The 20,532-nt window shown below is 40.6% G+C and overlaps 1 protein-coding gene across 1 annotated transcript in view; it reads left to right on the forward strand.

The window, feature by feature from the left end:
* Window positions 1–18,298, forward strand: part of MTERF4 (mitochondrial transcription termination factor 4) — a 322,348-nt gene extending 304,050 nt beyond the window's left edge. Inside the window, exon 4 of the mRNA XM_044070330.1 lies at window positions 17,807–18,298. Coding sequence (XP_043926265.1) covers window positions 17,807–18,178 — 372 coding nt within the window. The 3' untranslated portion in view covers window positions 18,179–18,298. The remainder of the gene's footprint in view (window positions 1–17,806) is intronic.
* Window positions 18,299–20,532: the final 2,234 nt, after the last annotated feature.

A 20,532-nucleotide genomic window follows, 5' to 3' on the forward strand; every position in this document is an offset into this window, starting at 1 on the left:
ATGCAAATGATTCCATTGCCCTGCTCATAAATTCCCAGCTTACTCTGTAAAATGCTCTCTCTGCATCAAGATCCACCAACATTAGCAGTATTTGCCTACGTTCTGCTTTCCTCTGGATCATCAGTGTTCTGTTAATGTTGTCAAATGTCTGCCTCCCCTCCATAAAACCTATTGATACATATCTATCCATTTTGGCATCACTTTTGCCATTCTTTTAGCCATTATATATGAAAACACTTTATAATCATGGTTTACTTTTGAAATTGACCTGTATAAAGCTGGATCTGATGGATCTTTACCCTCTAAGTATTACAGCTACCACCACTTTCTTCCAGGATGTTGGTACTTCTCTTAAAATACTGTTAAACAAAATCTTCCAGATCTTTATCAGTTTTTTTTCCCCTCCTAGCGTCCATAGGAATATCATGTATTCTTGGGGACTTTCCTGTATATTGGTTATATATCATAATTTTTATCTCCTCTCCTCCTATCCTAACAATTAGTAATTGAGCCTTATCTACCTCTAACCTTGGCAAATTTAATTCTTCCATAAATATTTCCATTTGTATCTTTTATTTACATATTTTTCTGCTTTATATAGACTTTCATAGAATTTCTGAAATATTTCTATTACCTCTACAGGATCTTTTGTTACCTTCCTTGTTATAGGCTCCCTAAGTTCGACAACAGCCCTTTCTACTTTCTGTTGCCTGGGTCATTCTGCTAAAACTGTTTGTGCTCTAGTGTTATCGAATCTTTCTAAACTCGCATATATCATGGAGGTAATTCCTTGTTTTCTGCTTAACATTCTGCAGTTGATTCTCCTGTTATTCTGTGAGATTCCCCGTGTTGCCCAATACTTTAACATGCGTCAGTCCCTCTAAATAATTGTTGTTGCTTCTTAACCATAGCTCCCTTTCTTTTATTTCCACCCTATTTTTAAACTTCACCTTAATTTTATCTCACTCTCTAGCTATATTTTCAGAAGTGATTTCTATCCTCTCGCACAGCTCCTGAATAATCTCCACTACCTATTCCGTAAATTCCTCCCTTTTTCAACAGATAGGTGGCAAAGCACCTTGCCACCAGTGTTTCATTTTTATTTCATAACCCTGTGTTTTTATTTTAGTTATTATTGGCGCATGATCTAAATAGTTACTAGGTCTGTATCAAGATCTTCAGTTAAATGCACATGTTCCTATGAAATGTAAATTCTGTATCTCCTAGCCCAGTTTTTATATCTTAAGGAATAATATCTGAATTCACTCTAGACCCCAGTTACTGAATTCACATCTTCTATGCCATATACTTCCAAAAATGTCTTCACAAATGTACCCTCTTTTGTTATACTTTTTCGAGGCCCCAGACACATCTTAACTGCTGCAAATCAATTTACAGTCCCCACCTATAAGTAATATTCCTTGCTGAAAACCAATCATTTCTCCCATAATTTTCTTAAGCTCCATTATTGCAGTTTTAGGTGGAATATTAATACATGCCAGTGTAATCCTCCTCCCTTACCAGTGGCCCCTTAGCACCATAAAGCTGCTATTATCTTTATCATCTTCTATCACAATGGGAGCTCTTCTTGCAATTAATATAAATACTTCTCTTTTCCTTTGTCCCAGATAATTTGCTGAATAACCATTCGGGAAACCTTTCCTTATCAAATTCCCATGTTCAGTTCTTTCCAAGTGTGTCTCCTGTGATGTCGTTATTTGCACTCTACATTTTTAATATACTTCGCAGTACTTTCTTTTTTTATATTTGTCTGAGAGAGTGTTGACATTTAAAGGCATTACAGAAAGCATAATTGTATTAAAAATTGTTATTCCCCACCTTTTATGTATAACACCTTTTTATTAAATGTCTAGTTTCAGCTTTTGTGTTGCATGCATACACTGTTTGGCAGGTTGAACTTTTATATAGTTTTTTCTTGTCATATCCATTTGAGCCTATGCCACATCTTACAAAACTTTTTGTTTTATTGAAAGCACTCAAACAAAAAAAATCAAACCACTAATACACCCCTTTAATCTATTAATTTAATACTAACACACAAAACTATGTACATCTTCAAATATTGAAGTTTTACTCTCCTAATAGGAACAAATGTCCCAAACTGACAGCCACATTCTGACTTAAGTTAACCTAAAAAGGTTATTCATGCTAAGACACATGCTTCTACTGCGCATTTACTGGTTTTGTGATGTTCATCGTGTTACCCTGCTGCAGTTATCACACTTGGGGTTATCCTGCCGTCAGGCGGTCCCGCAGTCGGCCCGAATTCCAAAGTCGTGGTCTGGCGTCAGTTGCTGTCGCTTCTTCCCTGACGTCAGTGCGCCGGGGGTATATAAGTGGCATCCAACGCCATTTTCTTCAGTCTTTCTTGCCGCGCGGTGCCCGAAGCAGAAGCAGTTAGCAAGTGCCGGTCGGCCGACACCTGAGATTTTCGTTTTGAATTTCAGTCCAAAGTCTTCAATAAAGCTAAGTACCCCATTGGGGAATATTTTCTTGCCTCAGTCCGATGTCAGAAAAAGTTAATTTCATTTCTTGTGGGAAGCAAATACCTCATAACGACTTCCACTCCTTTTGTATTCCTTGCCTAGGCCCAGACCACGACGTCACAGGTTGTCTGTTTTGCGCTAGGTTTAATAAGCAAACTGTCAAACGCCGTTTTGACTTCACACGGCATTACTTTGGTAGGAAATTTAATTATATCATGCCGTCGGAGCAGCCGACGACCACCATTCATAAATAACGCAAGGATAAGGACAGGCAGCCTAGGAATAAGCCAGACCCCGAGGCCTCAGCTGGGCTTGTTGCCGGTTCTCGGTGAGGCGCCTACGCAGCCCCTGATGACCGCAGAACTGGAACCCTAGACAGCTGCGGATTCCCAAGCGGAGTCTACTAGGCCGACGCAGCCATCTACCGACACCGGAGCAGAACTAGTCACCGGTGTAGTGAAAACACCTTCGGTTGCGGAAGGTGTCTTCAGACCGACTACAGTCACCATTAAATCTTATGCTAAACTTAAAACTCCTTTAAAACCTAAGAAAACTGTACATCAGTCTACAGTTCAAGGCCCCATGCCTAAGAAACAGATGCTTAAGATGGCTGAAGATTTGATTACCCTTATCAGGGGTCCCCATCCCTCTCCTGATAAAAGACCAAGACAAGAGGAGGATTATGCATCCTCTGACCAAGTTTCTCTCTCCTCAGATTCTTCTGAGGAACAGGATTACACTTTTCCACCTTATGAAAATTCTGATGCTGAAGACTCTATTCCCTCAGCATCTCCCCCTGAAGACTACTCTTTTGGGGAAACTTTACATACTATGAGGGAACATTTCCACTGGGAAGGCCAGGATTACTCCGATTCTAAGAAAAGGCTTCAAGAGTTCCTTTTATTACCCCAGCACAGACCTCTTACTATCCCTCCTGTTTTAGATATTGTGGATGATGTTTATTTGGAGTCTAGTTTAAATCCAGACTCTCTACCTCCTGCTCCAGCCAAACCAGACAGATACTACAGAGTACCTGACTCACACAAATTCCTTTATAAAAGCCCTGTAGCTGACCCAGAAACAATTTCCCAGGGTCCTAAGGGAGCAAAAGCTTCTATGGCTAAAATTCCTGTACCCTCTGAAAGGGATTCCAGAGCCCTAGATAGATGGGGAAAGAAAATATACACCTCAGCAACTCTGGCTATGAGAGCATTAAATTGCCAGTTTCACATGTTGAAATATCAACAATTCCTAATGTCTCAGTTAAAACAAAAAATGAGCACACATTCTGAACAGCCTGAATTCAAGGAAATGCAGGATCTGTTGCATGCAGCTGAACAGGTGGGCAAACATACTTTACAATGCAGATTTGATTCATTGGAAGCTTCCTGTAGAGCAGCTGTTACTGGCTCTGTCATACGTAGACATGCTTGGTTAAAAGAATAAACCCTCCCTGACCATGTTAAAGCAAAATTATTGGATGCATCTTTACAGCAGGATGTATTATTTGGTGTCAAAGCAGAAGAGGTTTTAAAGAAAATGGAGGATAAGGCAAAGTCTATGCAAATGGTCAAGGATTTTTTGCAGGTACAACCCCCTCGCTTCAGCAGAAATTGGCCAACAAAAAACTGGTCCTTTCCAGCTTCAGACAGATCACAGCGGGGCAAATACAGATGCCCAAGGGGCAGAGGTCACTCACAGGGCCCTTACAAACCTCGCCAATGGGGTTCTGCTACTCAGAAAGGAAGAGAAGACAGGCCCCAAGCTAGCAGAAGACAAACACAATGACTCTATCCTCAAACTACCAAGCATATCTCTCCTGGCAACTCCCTTGGGAGGAAAACTAGCATTTTTTGCAGACAACTGGCACATCATCACAAAAGACAAATGGGTTCTAAACATTGTCTCTCAAGGATACAGATTCCACTTTCATACCTAACCAAGGATCAAAGGAATGCCAAATCTGCTACCAAATCAATGGGCAGAGGAACAAAAACAAATTACAGCTCTCATGAACATGAGAGCCATTCAACAGGTACCTACACAGGAGCAAGGACAAGGATTTTACTCAAGACTCTTCCTAGTCCCAAGAAAGGACAAGGAATGGAGACCCATTCTGGATCTTTAAATTCTGAACACCTATCTGCAAGTACCAAAATTCAAGATGCTAACACTACAGCAGCTTCTTCCCATGCTGGGCAAGAATGCTTGGCTAGTCACTTTGGGCCTCAAGGAGGCATACCTGCATGTCCCTATCAGACAAAATTGCAGAAGATACCTCCGCTTCATTTCAGGTTCAACCCATTATCAATTCTCTGCACTGCCCTTTGGCTTATCTACTGCGCCCAGGGTCTTCACAAAATGCCTGGCACCAGTAATTGCATACTGCAGACAAAGAGGAATTCAAATATACCCATACCTGGACGACTGCCTTATTCAAGCAGAAAGCAAGGACATTCTTTTAAAGCATCTGGCATTTGTCAAACACCTTCTAAGTTGCCTAGGGTACACAGTAAACGAAAAGAAATCAAAACTAGTGCCCTCACAAAACAAAATATTCCTGGGTGCCAGCTTGAATAAAACGGCCCAGATGGCTCATCTCACACCAGACCAGCAACGACAGCTGTTTCAGTATTTCAAAATAATGGCAACAAAGACCCAACTCCCTGCAAGAAAAATTCTGCAGGCCTTGGGATTCATGGCATCTTGCATACTACTACCATTTGCAAAACTGCATATGAGGAAATTGCAATGGTACCTGAAAAGTGTATGGACTCAGCACAGCCACAGCTTGGAAACAATGACACCACTCATTCCCTGCCTTCAACAGGAGTTTCGCTGGTGGGCACAAGCATGTCAACTCATCAAGGGTCAGCCTTTCACCTTACCCACAGCCAGGCAAACTATGACAACAGATGCATCGGACTATGCCTGGGGAGCACACATGGCAGGGCAGTGCATTCAGGGCAAATGGACTACAGATCAGAGGCATCTGCATATCAATCAAAAAGAAATGCTAGCAGTACAGAATGCCCTAACAGCTTTCAAGGACCTTCTACACCCAGGACAACTAATAATAAAGACGGACAATACCACAGTCATGTGGTACATAAACAAGCAAGGGGGCACACATTCCTACCCTCTATGCAGGCAAGCAATGACCTTGTGGAACACTGCACTGTCTTACCAGGTTCAATTACAAGCACAATTCCTGCCAGGAAAGAAAAACACATTGGCAGACGACCTAAGCAGAAACATCATGGATCCACACGAATAGAAACTAGATCCACAAGTATTTGCAATGATAGTTCAAAGATGGGGACACCCGGACATAAATCTGTTTGCAAGCCCCCACAACCAGCAACTTCAAAAATTTTGCACAAGGACCTTCCATCCACTAGCTTGGAAAGTGGACGCCCTCTCATTCAGTTGGAAAACATTAACAGTGTATGCCTTCCCTCCACTGCCTCTTCTAGCAAAGGTACTGCTGAAAGTCAGATTAGAGGCCACAAATGATACTCGTTGCACTGGACTGGCCACGCCAGCATTGGTATACAATTATAAGGAACATGGCCCACGGCCCACCATGGATTTTGCCACAAATTCCTCACCTGCTCACCCAGTGAGACAATCTGATTCTACACAGCCAGCTCAAGACTTTAAACCTGGCTGCATGGCAAATTACCTAAACAACCAGCCAACACCTTTACCCAAAGTGGTTATGGATGTCATTCTGGAGGCCAGGAGGCCCAGCACCAGGAAAACATATTCAGACAAATGGAAAAGATTTTGCGCCTGGAACCAGACTAAAGGCCTAAATCCCCTTGATCCAAACATCCCTCAGATTCTGCAATATTTAACTGAGATGCTACACAAAGGACTTTCCTTTTCATCTATTAAGATCCATGCCTCAGCAATTTCAGCACGGAACCTCCTTTATTCTCACATCCACTCTTAAGACAGTACCTCGGAGGGGCTAAGAACTTAAGACCACCAAGGAGAGCTCTAACACCTACTTGGGATCTCAACTTTGTTCTGGAAAAGCTTACATTGCCACCCTTTGAACCAGCTTTTTCAACTGATTTAAAATTTTTCATGGAAAACTGCCCTGCTACTAGCAATAACCTCAGCTAGAAGAGTCTCAGAGCTACAGGCACTAATGGCAGTGGAACCTTTCCTCATTTTTCATCAAGACAGAGTCTCTCTACGAACTAATCCTCCCTTTATGCCAAAGGTGGTATCCAGTGTGGCCCTAAACCAATCCATTCACTTGCCCAATTTCTTCCCAAATCCCCAGAACAAAGGAGAAAGACTTCTGCACTATTTGGACATTCACAGGCAATTACGTTACTACTTGGATAAAACTGAACTTTTCAAAAAAACTGACCAGCTTTTTGTAGCCTATGCTACAGGATCACAAGGAAAAGCTATCTCAAAACAGACCATTTCTAAGTGGGTAGGGCATTGCATACGATTCTGCTACACACATCATGGGAAACCAGTACCTGCTAACATTAGGTCCCACTCCACCAGGGCTACAGCTACATCAGCAGCCTTTCTCAGGGGAGAGCCAACCAAGGATATTCTAGAAGCTGCTACTTGGAGTTCAGTGCACACCTTCACCAAGCACCATCACTTACCTCTATACTCTAAGACTAGAGCTGGTTTTGCCACTGCAGTTCTGCAGGGCTTACTAGCTTCTTCTAACCCTGTTTGACTCCACCTGAGAACCAGAAACAAGAAAACTAAGCCAAAAAACAAGGACAATGAGCACCAGACCAACTGGAAAGGTTCTTCTCGACAAACCCACTGACAGCAACCAAAAGTAATCCACGCTGTGCTGGAACTGTTGGAAAAAACGAACAACCACAGCTATGATGGACCAGTTTATTATACACACCACGAAAAGCACGAATTAACATAGGTTTCGTCCGAATTGACGAACTTCATCAGAATACACATCCCAGTGAGGACTAACATTTAAATACACAGGTCACACCCCAATTAAGACAATGCTGACTAATTACTACCACTAACCAAAGAATCTAATGAATTAACAATGGTTACGTATATGTATATGTATGTATATATATATATATATATATATATATATATATATATATATAGATATATATAGATATATATAGATATATATATATATATATATAAAAAAATATAAAATGATAAAAATGCTTAACAAATAAAATGACTCCACCTCCCATCCTTAGCTTTGGGATTCAACCCAAATATGATGACTGCAGCAGGGTAACACAATGAACATAGTACAGCTTTGTACCTACCATAAATGTAGATGTTCGAGTGTTCACCCTGCTGCAGTCCAGGTTACCCTCCCTCCATCCCCTCTGAACTAGCTGAACTTATATATATATATATATATATATATATATATATATATATATATCTATATATATATATATGTGTATATATATATATATATATATATATATATATATATATATATATATATATATATATATATAATTTTGCCTACCTATTGGGGGCACCTGACATCTGGGGCAAGAAAAACTGAAGAAAATGGCGTCTGATGCCACTTATATACCCCTGGTGCACTGACATCAGGGAAGAAGCAACAGCAACCGACGCCGGACCAAGACTTTGGAATTCGGGCCGACTGCGGGACCACCTGACAGCAGGATAACCCAAGTGTGATGACTGCAGCAGGGTGAACACTCGAACATCTACATTTATGGTAGGTACAAAACTGTACTTTATCTTTATAGCTCTCCCAGCTGGGAAAACCCTTGAATGCTTTCACAGACATTATCTCCTAGCCAGTTTCTCTTTTTTTTTTTTTTTTTTTTCCCCAGCCAATTGCTGTCCACCAGACTGTAACCAAGTTCTCTTTATCAGATTGTCTCCATGGAGACCTTTGAACCAGACGGTCAGTTTTTCTTCATCAGATTGTTTCCATGGAGACATGAGGGCCAGATAAGAATTGCTACTAAGCATACATTTGTTTGCTAGAAAAAAGCCTCCTAATATTCAATATTCTTTTTCATTTACCTTCTGTCTCTTAAAACTTGTTATTAAATCAATCTAAGGTCCTTAATCCAGTCATTCCCCCAAGCAAGAATGAGAAAAATCACAAAGAATGAGAAAAAGCACATTATTTTCTCTTTCAACCGTGCATTTTTTTATATTGCAGAGCCAACAATTCTTAAAACTGAACAAGAAGAAAGAAAAAAGGAAGAAAGAGAGTGAAAAGAACAGCAGCACCTATTTATAATCCCCATTACACTTAAAATAACTGATATCCCCATTACACTTAAAAATAACTGACAAAAACACTTTACTTTTTAGCATGCAAAGAAAATCGTACACCAGGAAAGTAGTACTATTAAAAAAATATATGATTTCTTTACTTAGTAACTTTCTCCCCTCTCTTCCCCTCTGCAGAGCATTTTTCCGAACATTAATGCCATGAAATAGGGCATATACTTAGTGCTCCACAAGTCCAACAAATTCTGTAAAAGTCCAGTATTTCCAGATTTTCTTCACAAATATAATTTATTGCATTGTAATCCACCATTAAGTTACTGGTTTTATTACTGTTCATCTCCTTCTCCCAAATCCTGTCTCTGTTTCATTTGCAACATATTCTCATTTCTTCTAGTCAGGTCTCATGCTCCCTTCCTTCTCTCTAACATTTTCTGTTGCAACGGTGGAAAAGGTATCACAGGTGCAGTGAATTACAGTGTTTATTACCAGAAGAAGAAGCAGAATCTCCTTCTGCTTCATAGGGAATGTTTTGTTGGATAAACTTTATTTCCTCCTTAGCATGTACTTCATCGAAAAATAATTTTGTCCCTCCAGGGAAGAATACATAGACAGCTGGGTATAGCACTTTGAATCTCACACCTGCATCTCAACATTCTCTGAATAGTGGAATGAATTTAGTCCTCTTCTGTGTGGTGTACGAGTAATCATTCTCCACAAATACTCTGCTGTCTTCCACTTTTAGTATTTTATCCTTTTGCCACAATTTTGCCAGAATCAACTCCTTGCTGGTAGGATTGCATCCTAATATTAAAGATCTAGGTTGCGCTTTCTCATAACCAGGTTTAGAGCATATGCACGATATGCCTTTTTAACTAACAATCATGCTGTGGAATACTTATTTGTGCTTTCATAAAGTTAATGCAGTCTGTGTCGTCCAGCTTTTCTAGTATAGCTGAAACCCTCTGTTTTTTTTCTACGTGCTGTGTCCTCTAATTCTATTATTTTTTGAAACCTCTCTTCCTTAGTAGTCTCATATTTAGCCAGCCTTTTCTTCATTTCATTCTCTGATTTTTGCAGCTTTATCACCTTATCTTAATATTTGTTTAAAACTTCTTTCATTTTTTCCAGCCTTTTGTTGTTTGTGTTGATGCACTCAGTCAGTGTTTCATTTATTTTAGCCAGGTCTGTGTGCAGTTGTCTTGCATCTTCCTGTAGGTTATTGGAAGTCATGTCTGGAGGTTGCATTGCTTTTTGCTGAACAGCTGCAGAACTTTCCCCACTCAGTGTTTCTTCCTCACTTTTTGTAGCTGATTTTTTTTCCAGGTGCTCTGTATTTTGTTTTTTCCTGGCATTCAAGCAGTACACTTACTATCCAGTTATTGAAATGTACCCATAAACACAACACAAATTCTACTGGCCTTCTCGGTTGAATTTGTTTTCACACTGGGAGAGCTAGAGTCAAGCTGTTACTCAATGTGCAATCATCTTGGAAGTCTCACACACACACACCAATGATTGGTATCAGAACCGTAGCTTGAAATTTAAATGGAAAGAAGTGCATAGAAATACCCTTTGAGAAATCGAATACCCCTGCAAATTACAACATTTATAGCACCCCCTAAGAGTGGACCCAGTGGTGAGAGATCTGGGTACTCCGGACCACATTGTGTCCAAATCCTTCTATGTGACTTAGCTTATAAGTAAGGGCATGGCATCCCACTCTAAGGATGTGATATTACTACTGTACTTGGCCCTCATTAGACCACAAATTGAGTACAGTGCACCCATTGGCGTGTAGCTTGCCAGGCACCTGCAACAGTTGGAGCATCCTCAGAGGTTTCTCATCAAAATACAGGGTATAACTTGCATGTCATATGTGGACCGATTTAAAAGCCTATCACTGTATTCAGCATCCTACTGAATACAGTGATGGAGCTTAATTTTCCTACTGATTACCGAGGAGTGACTGTGCCTGACCTACAAGGTAGTCTCTGATCCAGCCTTGATGGAAATGTTGCATATTTGCAAAACTGCATGCGGGTTACCTGCTTCAAAGATCTAGACCTGATTTCTGACATATGTAGATCATGCTGAAGAGACAAATGTGTATCCCAGAGATTGCCCTTTCTCTGGAATAGGCTTTCCTGTTCATGTGAAACAGTGCCCTTCCCTAACTTATCTTCATGTGCAGTCTGGACCAATGGATGGGAGATTGCAAATTCACTCCTGAGATGGCTCCTGTGTCCCTTATGTACAGAGGCAGTCTGTAAAAAAAAATAGTCAAAACCCTGCTTGCTGTCCCTTATCTTTCCCCTTGGAATAGAAAATTGGGTAAAATCTGGGTAAAACTGTTGTAAGGGCTCTTCAGCCATTAGATTAGTAATCTCCTATGAATCCCTGAACTTGGCACTGTTTTTTTTTTATTTTTTTATTTTTTTTTTTTTTTGTGAGCCAAGGCTATTATGCTTGTAGATTTTCAAGCTTTAGCTATACTTCCATCATGTACATTCTTTCAGGGTATCTATATGACCCTTTACTCTCTGACCCCTGTAACCACTCAGTTCCACTGTGTTAAACAGACACAAGATTTTGGTTGGACTACAGCATTATTTTGTTGGAGTTATCACTGTAAGTTCAGATTTTCACATTCTTACTGCTTTCTCCTCATAAGAAATTGAGCTGTAATCCTCCAGACTAGTCCTGTTTCTGCCATTCTGGTAGATTTGACCTCAATACCTAAAACCTATTTAGTCTTTACCTTGTCTAGCTTGACATTTATTTTCAGAACTATATCTTTCCTTTAAACATTGTCTGCATGTTCATGGAGAACCTGTGATATTAAGCATATCTCACCACCCCCCTTCATTTAAGCATTGTTTGTGGTTTACATACATCTTATGTATTGGCTGGACTTCACTCCATCTAGGCAACATCTACAGTTTAAGTGCACGTTAAAGTCTCATCTGCAGAATATAAATTGTTCTTCCCTCTCATAATTAATTCCCTAACTGTGTTTAGTTCCCAGTAGTTCTTAGTAGTCAGTTCTTGAATTTGGTTTGACTCTGTTTATATAGGCAGTGTTTCACTCTCACTTGTGGAGTGTGATTGATTTGAATCTCTGATGTCCTCTTTCAGATCTACAGCTACTGAGGTCATGACCCCAAGAGAAGCTACCCTAAGAGACTTAAGATTGGGAATTTCTCTTAATGGGGATGAAGATGAAACCTGCACATGAAAGTTGCATGCTTACTGTAATGATGATATGAACTGGCAGGTTGTCTTCATCGCCATACTCTGTCTTTGCTGCCTTGTCTGGTAGGACCATGGCATTATTATGTCTATAGAGGCTTGAGTTATGTGTTTGTTTTCAATGTCTTGCTTTGCCTTGGGGCAGGCTTTTGTAGAGTTGTGTAAGAGGATCCATATTCGCTTAGCTTTCTGAGTAAAAAATGTGTGACTGGGTAGCTCAGCATTTAAACTTTACCAGACTAAGTCCTGCTCCTCTTAGTCCTGATGTTGATGAAGACAGAACTGCCTGCTAATCCAGATTTATAGTTACAGTAAGTATGTAACTTTCTTTTTAGGTTCATATGTAGGTACTAGGCTATCTGCCCGAAGGCATAAGCCTAGCCAGAATGTGTTGGCTTTCGCCGCCCCCTTAGATTAGTTCCCTGTGCCTCTGTCCAGCAGAGCCACTGAAGTGTTCCCCGGGGTTACTTTGTTTCCCATCCACTCGTCAAGGTTTCTTTTGAAGAGTGTTAGCGAGGAGCTCTGCCTAATGTAGATTGGAATCTTGTTCTAAAGCATGGGAAGTCTCTGAGACAGGAATCTATCCCTCCAGCACGTCCTATTTATTGTTGAGGTGAAGTTTAGATCCCTAGGGCATGTAGCTTGAGGGGATAAGGTTTTCTTTAGGTGGAGCATGTCCATCAATTCTGGGCTGGACATGGCCTTGTATGTCAGGCAGAGATCACCTCTGAGTAGGCGGTATGCAACCGAGTACAGCTGGAGTTTCTTCAGTCAAGCTGCATAGGGCATCTGTTTGAGGCCAGTGATCCTCTTGGTGAGATACTTATGTGGTCTTTCCAGCTGTTGCAGGTGTCTTGTAAGGTGCATCCCAAATGGGGCGTTGTGCTCTATGATGGGTCTGATGAGTGATGAGTAGAGGGGCACAATGACCTCTTTTGATCTGGATGCGAACCCTTTTGTGATTAGGTGGGCCACATAGAAGGATTTTCTAAACACTTTGGCAATGTGATTATCAAAGGTGAGATTAGTATCTACTTGGGTCCCCAGATCCCTTATTACGTCTTCCGTATTTAGGGGACTACCACCTATGTGGTAGTTTGTGGGTACTTTCCAAAGGGGATGACTTTGCACTTTTTGGCATTTAGCTTGAGGCCATGATTTTGACACCAGGTATCAGTCTCAGTGAGACCCTTTTGGAGGATGTCCGTGTCAGCCAGAGAGTCGGTTATAGCCCCTAGTTTGCAGTTGTCTGCGAACTTGGTCAGCCATAGTTCTCCTGTGCTTGCCTGTACCTCTGAGAAGTATATGCCGAACAGGAGGGGTCCTAGGACTGAGCCCTGGGGAAAGCCACTTGTAACCAGTTTAGTGTCGGACCTAGCGCCCGCAACTCTTACCATGTGGGTTCTATCCGTGAGCCAGTTATCAACCCATCTTATGATGTAGGGGTTTATGTTCAGGCTGGTGAGCTTTTCTATAATACCAGAATGGGGAATGGTGTCGAAGGCCTTAGCGAGGTCTAGGTAGGCTGTGTGTACCACCTTTCCCTCATCTATAGCCTTGGTAACTGTCTCAAAGAAGTCCATCGGGTTTAGGAGGCATAATCTGCCCTTAACAAAGCCGAACTGGGTAGGGTCCAGTGTTTGGAGGTTCCCAATGTCTCTGTTAATGAGTTCCATGATGATGCGCTCCAGAGCCTTGCAGATCAAGCTATTCAGGCTTATAGGGTGATAGTTCCCAGGGTCTGTTGTGGCTCCACCTTTGTTGAGCAGAATAGCCATTGCTGTGCGCCACTCTTTGGGTACATAGCCTGTGGAGTGGCTGAGTTTAAACAGTGTATTTAGGTGAGGGGTTAGTTGTTCTTTGAGCTTGTGTAAGACGCAGCCTAGGACACTGTTCCATTGGTGGTGTGTTTTTGGCTTTGAAGAGGGCTGTTTTAACCTGAGTGTCTGTGATTTCAGGGACTCTACATTCTTCTGGTATGGTTATGGGCCCTTTTGGGGGTGAAAGGGGGGTGACGTTTGCACTGAACTTGTCTGCCAGGATTTTGGCGATATCAGTTGGTTCAGTGTATTTTGTGCCATTCTGCACTAACTCCGAGCAGATATGAGAATTGCTACTTAGGTTCTTGACGTAGCTAAAGAATGCCTTGTGGTTATCTGTGGAGTCCTTGGCAATTTTTCTTTCAAAGCTCGCCTTGGGTGATTTTATGAGGGATCGTAGTTTTTTGCTGATACTGATCAGGGATGTCTTCCCTTCTTGGGATTTTACTCTTTTCTGTACTAGTTTCCTCCTTCTATTGTATAGCTTGTTTATGGCAGGAGTGTACCAGACTGGTTTCCTTTTCTTGGAGGAGTGAGTCTTGGTTTTGCTTGGGATGGCACGATCCATGCATTCTTGTAAGTGCCCTTAGAAGGCATTAGTAAAGGATTTTGCAGCTTGGCCAGTGTTATCCTTCAGCATGGGGGCTTTGAAAGTTTCCACCTTGATCTTAAGTAACGTGAAGTTTGCTTTTGAAGTTTTTCACGGTGGTTTCCTTGTCCGGGGGCTGGGGGCAGAATGTGGATATCCAAAGTGATTTGTTTATGGTCAGATCTAACCAGCGAGGGGTTGACCTCCGGTCTGGAACACCGGTCGCCCATGTTGGTGATGACCAGGTCCAATATGTTGTCACCTCTGGTGGGAGTGTTGACCAGTTGAACCAGGGCATTTGAGTTTATAAATTCTAGGAAATGTTGGGCAAGGGAGTTAGTACTTGAGTAGATCTTCCAGTTATTGTTTGGGTAATTGAAATCACCCAATATTTGGGTGTTTGGTAGGACCTTTATGTTTCCTGAAATGTGGAATGGGGGTCCTGGGACATGGTGGGTGATCTGTAGCAAGCTACAATTTGAATTGCAGTTTTGCCCGTTGTTAGTTGCATGTGGACACTAACCTGGAGGTGTGGGTATCCTTGCTGAATATGGATACGCCCCCGCCTTTTGTATTTCGGTTTGGGTTCTGCTGGAAAATGAATTTTTGCTCAGCAGCTTTTGCCATTCTCCATTTGATCCTGAGGAATTTTTTGGTGCAGTTTGGTAAATGTCATTTGTCATGCTGATAGAATATTGAGGTTGTGCTGAAAATTACTGCTGAAAATTACTGCAAAACAAACTTCATGAACAAAGGTGAAGAAAAATTTAATTTCCTGGAAAAATTATTGTTGGACAGTGTCCAAAATTATGTTCAGGAATAAGTATCTTTTAACTCCTGCAATGGTTGTTAAAGCAGAGTCCTAAAAAGTAATGCTAAAAATTTGGAGCATGGCCATTCAAAGTGGTAATTTTATGGCACAAAGTTTAAACATCACTGAAAGCTCATACCTAATGTAATGTTTTCTTCTGGTCAGGGTTAACCATCAAAGGTAAGTTAGTGTCTGAGAAAAAACTGGGCTCTCTGCCATTGTAGTGTTCATCTCTCAAGTCTGACCCAGGAGAATGCTCACTGTTTAACTGGAGAGGCATTCAGGAATTAAATGATTATGTTGCCATTTCATCTCCTTTTTCATAGGCACAGTTAAAATAACACACCGTACATTGTGGAATACTACTAGAAATTAGTATACTGTCATGTACTTAAATATTGGGTTATAGAACATGGTCTCTAAAAAGTAAAGCAGACAGTCTGGAGCACGTAGCATGGATTAGAATTCCTCAAAATTACATTTTGTTGTTAAAGCATTCTATGAGACAGATTAATACATTTTTACAGATGAGAGCTGCAGCCATAGCCCCCACCTCTAAAATACAGACCCCTCTTTATAACTACATTGTTTAACTGAGGGAAGAGTAGTCAGCTCTGCTATGATTTGAACTGAAAGGAGCCATTCTCACAATGCTTTAAGCAGATTTTCAGTCATTCTTACTCAAAGAAGTGGGTTTTATTGAAATTCACTTTGGTAACTTATCCTTCTACATTAATTACTTTTTAAGCAAGCAGATGATGATGAAGTTGCAGAGCCTGACGAGTCCTGTATGCCCAACATAGCTACTTCAATGACATGCAGGACTCGTCAGGCTCTGCAACGTCATCACCATCTGCTTGCTTAAAAGTAATTATATAATATAGAAGGATAAGTAGCCAAAGTGAATTTCAACGAAATCCGCTTCTTTGCGTAAGAATGACTGAAAATCTGCTTAAAGTATTGTTTAGTGAGAGCGTCTCCTTTCAGTTCAAATCCTAGCAGGTTCTTTTGTTGACATGGAAAACTAGTCTGTGGTACAGGGGAAACTTGCCTGAATTTTTACTTAGTAATAAAATTCAGGCAAATCACAGCAGTGAAAAAATCATAACTGCAGTTTGCCCAGCAGCTCTTACGGTATTAGAAACTGTGCTTGTAAAAAGAAAATTTAGCTGAAAGACTGTTGTGTGAAAGTCTGAACCAAAGGACCCTCTTTTAGAGGGACTAATTTGAGAGAGATTGTCAGCTGACTCTCAAAAGTTACTGTGTGGTAAAAACTTGAAAAAACATGTCATGTTGGCATAACTGCCCTTATTGTTGAGGTAGATGCAGTTAAATGTAATTTTAAATATTTTGTAGTAACACTGGCACATCTACAGTTGAAAAGTCCAAAATGTGATTTAAAAATGTGTTCTCCTCTCTTTATATATGTTTTAAGACATAGCCATACTTTCTTATTACTTGGATACGGGCATTATTTTCGGTCTGTTCAGCATGGATCATTTAATTCTTAAAGACTGATGATGGCCATATTTGTTCAAAATCTATTCAAAAAGCAATTTCCGAAGACATGGTGGGATTGCTTGTTAGCAGAATTGATAGTGTAGTTATCCAATGTCAATACTGCTTTGTGACCCATTTATTATTGTCACAGGAAATGTTTTACACCTAAATTGTGTTGTCATTTGTGGCTTTTCTACTTGTTGACTTTGTAAAATTCTGCACATGGTTGCAAAGTACTGTTGTGTACTTTCTACTATATATGATTCCTCTAGGCTACATCAGAGGGTTCCCCGTTATATCATACGTTGTTACTTTGTGTTTGCATTTGTTTTTCTTCAATTTGCAGTATCCATGTATTCAGTTTTGCCCTTTGATGTATTCTTCCCAGCATTTTCTGAGTCGTTGTTCATGATATTTTAAGGGTATCCTGATTATCCATAGTTTGTAGATGTTAGGATGGATCACCTGATTCCTTTTAGTCATAAAGGATAATAAAGCGATTAAAAACATGTAGATTGCACAGTAAGTCAGAGGAGGTTACAAATGTGCCATGGGATGTAGGATACCTGCACCTACTTAGTGATTGCTGCAGGTGTGCTTTTCTCCCTAGCCTCTTCCTTAGTAGTTCTGCAGTTATGACATACCTGTCAGGGTATCTTCAGGGCCAGGGGAATAGCAGGCAAGCCTTTCTCTGCCTTAACATTTCCTTTGAGTCCTACTTTTGAGGGCACTTGCATGAAGAGTGAGAAAAACGCCTAAAAGGCCATCACCTGTGTCACACTATGACCATGTTAATTGACAAGTGCCAATAAGAAAGGGTATAATTTGGATGTATTTAGGATTATGCATACTTGTATTCTGGTTATTATTGTACATATCCTTCCTGCACATCCTGTCAAATAAGCTAATGTAGGTTGACGAAAAACAGAATACAAGTAGCTTGGAGAGCTGCTGTTGTCATACTGCATGCTAAATTGTCACTTTTGCCTGTAAGATTTTCATTTTCTTTCACTCTTTGAAGAGATGTGTGCAGATGGAGTGCTAATTTGTCTGTGCTTTCCACCCACAGCATGTATATTTCCGAATGGGAATCAAGCAGTCAGAGATTGTGAAATCTATGCTTTTCCGGATTCCTCTGTTTGATATCAGAGCGAGGCACATTTTTTTGGAGCGGCTGGGGAGGTACCAGACGCCCAGCAAGGATGGGTATACTCAGATTGTGAACCCCAAACTTAGTGATGTCCTTACTACCTCTGAAGAGCAGTACCTGAATAAAGTAGCACATAGCTCCAAGGAGGAGTTTGAGGTATTCAAGAAAATGCTGGCTTTGGAGGATGACGCAAAACAGGATCTGGAGGGTATTAGTGAAGATGAAGACTCTGATGATGAATTCTCTGAGCACGAAGATGAAAATGACAGTGAGCCAGTTAACAAGCTGTAGATCTACAGATGTTGGGACAGTGAGAACAGCCATTTGTACACTGTATTTTGCATTAATGTCCACCTGCAGTCTGTATTTCATATTAAAAGATAACACCCTTAAGAATTCTTCCAAAATGTGGACTTGGTCTCACTTAAGTGTTTCTTTTTAGTGTAATAGATACAAGATTGCATTGAACAGTTTCTGATGAAGCGCGCATTCTTTCTAAATATAAATCCCAGTGTCCTCTAAACCTGATACCATGAAAGTACTGTAGCCCTGTGGAAATTGGCAAGTATAATATGCATATTCAGTATTTACATTTGTGACTGAAGCTTGACAAATTATATTTGCTTCATTGAGTTTTTGACTGCTGCAAACCACTTGTGTTATCCATGACGCAGCATTTTTGGAATTTAAGACTTTTTTTTTTTTTTTTTTCCAATTCAGAGTTGTGGTTATATTGCACTTTATTTTGCTTTATAAGTATTTGGAATGAAACCTTGCTAGCTGCAGAACTGTGTGAGGTGTGCATATGATTTTGTCTGCTAGCTATGTTACAGGTTTAGTAGTTGTAAGCACCTTGAGGCACAGTTTAGTTGGTAACACACAATATGCTTCTGTATCAGAAATTTTGAAACTAAAAAGCAAAAAATAATAAAAATAAGAAACACACAGACCACAGAGGCTCCGACAAGTACACCTATAGCCGGCCTTAGTCTTAGGCCAACTAGGCCGTTCTAGCAAGGATGCCTTTCCAGTAATTTGGATGGTGTATGTAGACCAGGAATGGGGCACAGGGTGGTGTTGGGGGGTGCTGTGGAGACCTTTTGCCTAGGGCGCCACTTGACCAAAGGCTGGTCGTGGGTACAACAGCCAGTAAACATGCAGTAAAATGCAAAATGGTACAAAATGCGGTGGATTAGCGCTTTTGTGTATTAAATATAAACTTCAGATAAAACCACATTGTTTGAACTCCATTTAAAAAGCAGCAAGTCACATGGTAAAAATCACATGATATAAATCACATGATTACCTAGTTGCCAAGCTGTAGGCAAAACAAAAATGTAAAGTGACAAAACACATTTTAAAAACAGATAACACAGATAAAAAGCTTTAAATAACATTTAAATAAATCTACCTCTGCAAAGCCTCCTGTTTTAATAAACAGGAAAGAGATGTAAAACCATTAAGCCCTGGCCAGCTTATCAGCATTTAATCGCAGCTGCCCATACAATTCACGTTTTTTCTAAAAGTAGCTTCCAGGGACCACGACGCAGATCCATTGGCACTCGCTCTATAACCACGTGTGTCCAGAAAAGGTGTTAGTGTGCCTAGCTAAAGCATTGCTTTTTTTTTTTGTGTTTAATATCATTGCTATGTTCCCATACATGATCTTTAAAACAGCGTTCAGTTTTGCCTGTGTAATAGGCTGAACAACAGTCACACAAAGCAGCATAAAAAACACCCTTGGTAAATCAGTTACACTCTTCTTTCATCTTAAACTTTAAAACCATTAATATTAAATTGCTCACAACAAAGAATAACTTTGCACACAGAATAGCTCCTGCACTTGGACATCTTAAAATTTGTAAGTTCATTTTTCCTGCTACGAGTGCAAAAATGCTCAACCAAGTACTTAAAACTCTGCCCTTTCCTGAAGGTAATGAGAGTTTTTTCTCCCTCTTTACCAGCAGTCTGACTATCATACTTCAAAGTAGCCCAATCTTTATAAAGAATATTTCTAATCAGGTTACTATCCATGCTGTACTGAGTAGTAAATTAACTGACCAAAACTGCATCAGTCCTGCAACCATTGTTGGAAGAGCCAGTACAGGATTTAATGTTATACAAAATTATGCTCTGGTCCATCAACTCCAAAGTAGTATCATGAGTACTGGCAGGTTCCTGAGGGTGGGCATGGTGTAAATGGGTTAAAAATGGCCACTCTGTCTTTTGTTGATCACCTTACACATCAGTGAATCAACAAATCTAACAGGATACTTGCCAGAAACATGCATTTAATGTGCTCACACAAAGTCGGAAACCATGTGTGCAGCTCTAACAAACTGTCTCTTAACAACATAGGTTCATAGGTTCATACTAGGCTATCTGCCCTAGGGCATTTATAAGCCTAGCCAGAGTGTGTTTCGCTTTCGCCACCCATTTTAAATGAATTTTGCTATGCCCTTTTTCAAGGTTAGTATACTGTGCCTCTGTCTAACAGTGACACAGAAGTGATACCTGGGGTAAACCTACCATCTCCCATCCACTCATCAAGATTCCTCTTGAAGAGAGTCAATGAGGGACTCTGCCTAACCTGGACTGGGATTATATTCCAGAGTGAAGGGAGCCTCTGGGTTATGAATCTGTCC

Source organism: Protopterus annectens, chromosome 4.part1, assembly GCF_019279795.1.
Source record: "Protopterus annectens isolate FY-2018-M chromosome 4.part1, PAN1.0, whole genome shotgun sequence".
NCBI classification, from domain to species: Eukaryota; Metazoa; Chordata; order Ceratodontiformes; family Protopteridae; genus Protopterus; species Protopterus annectens.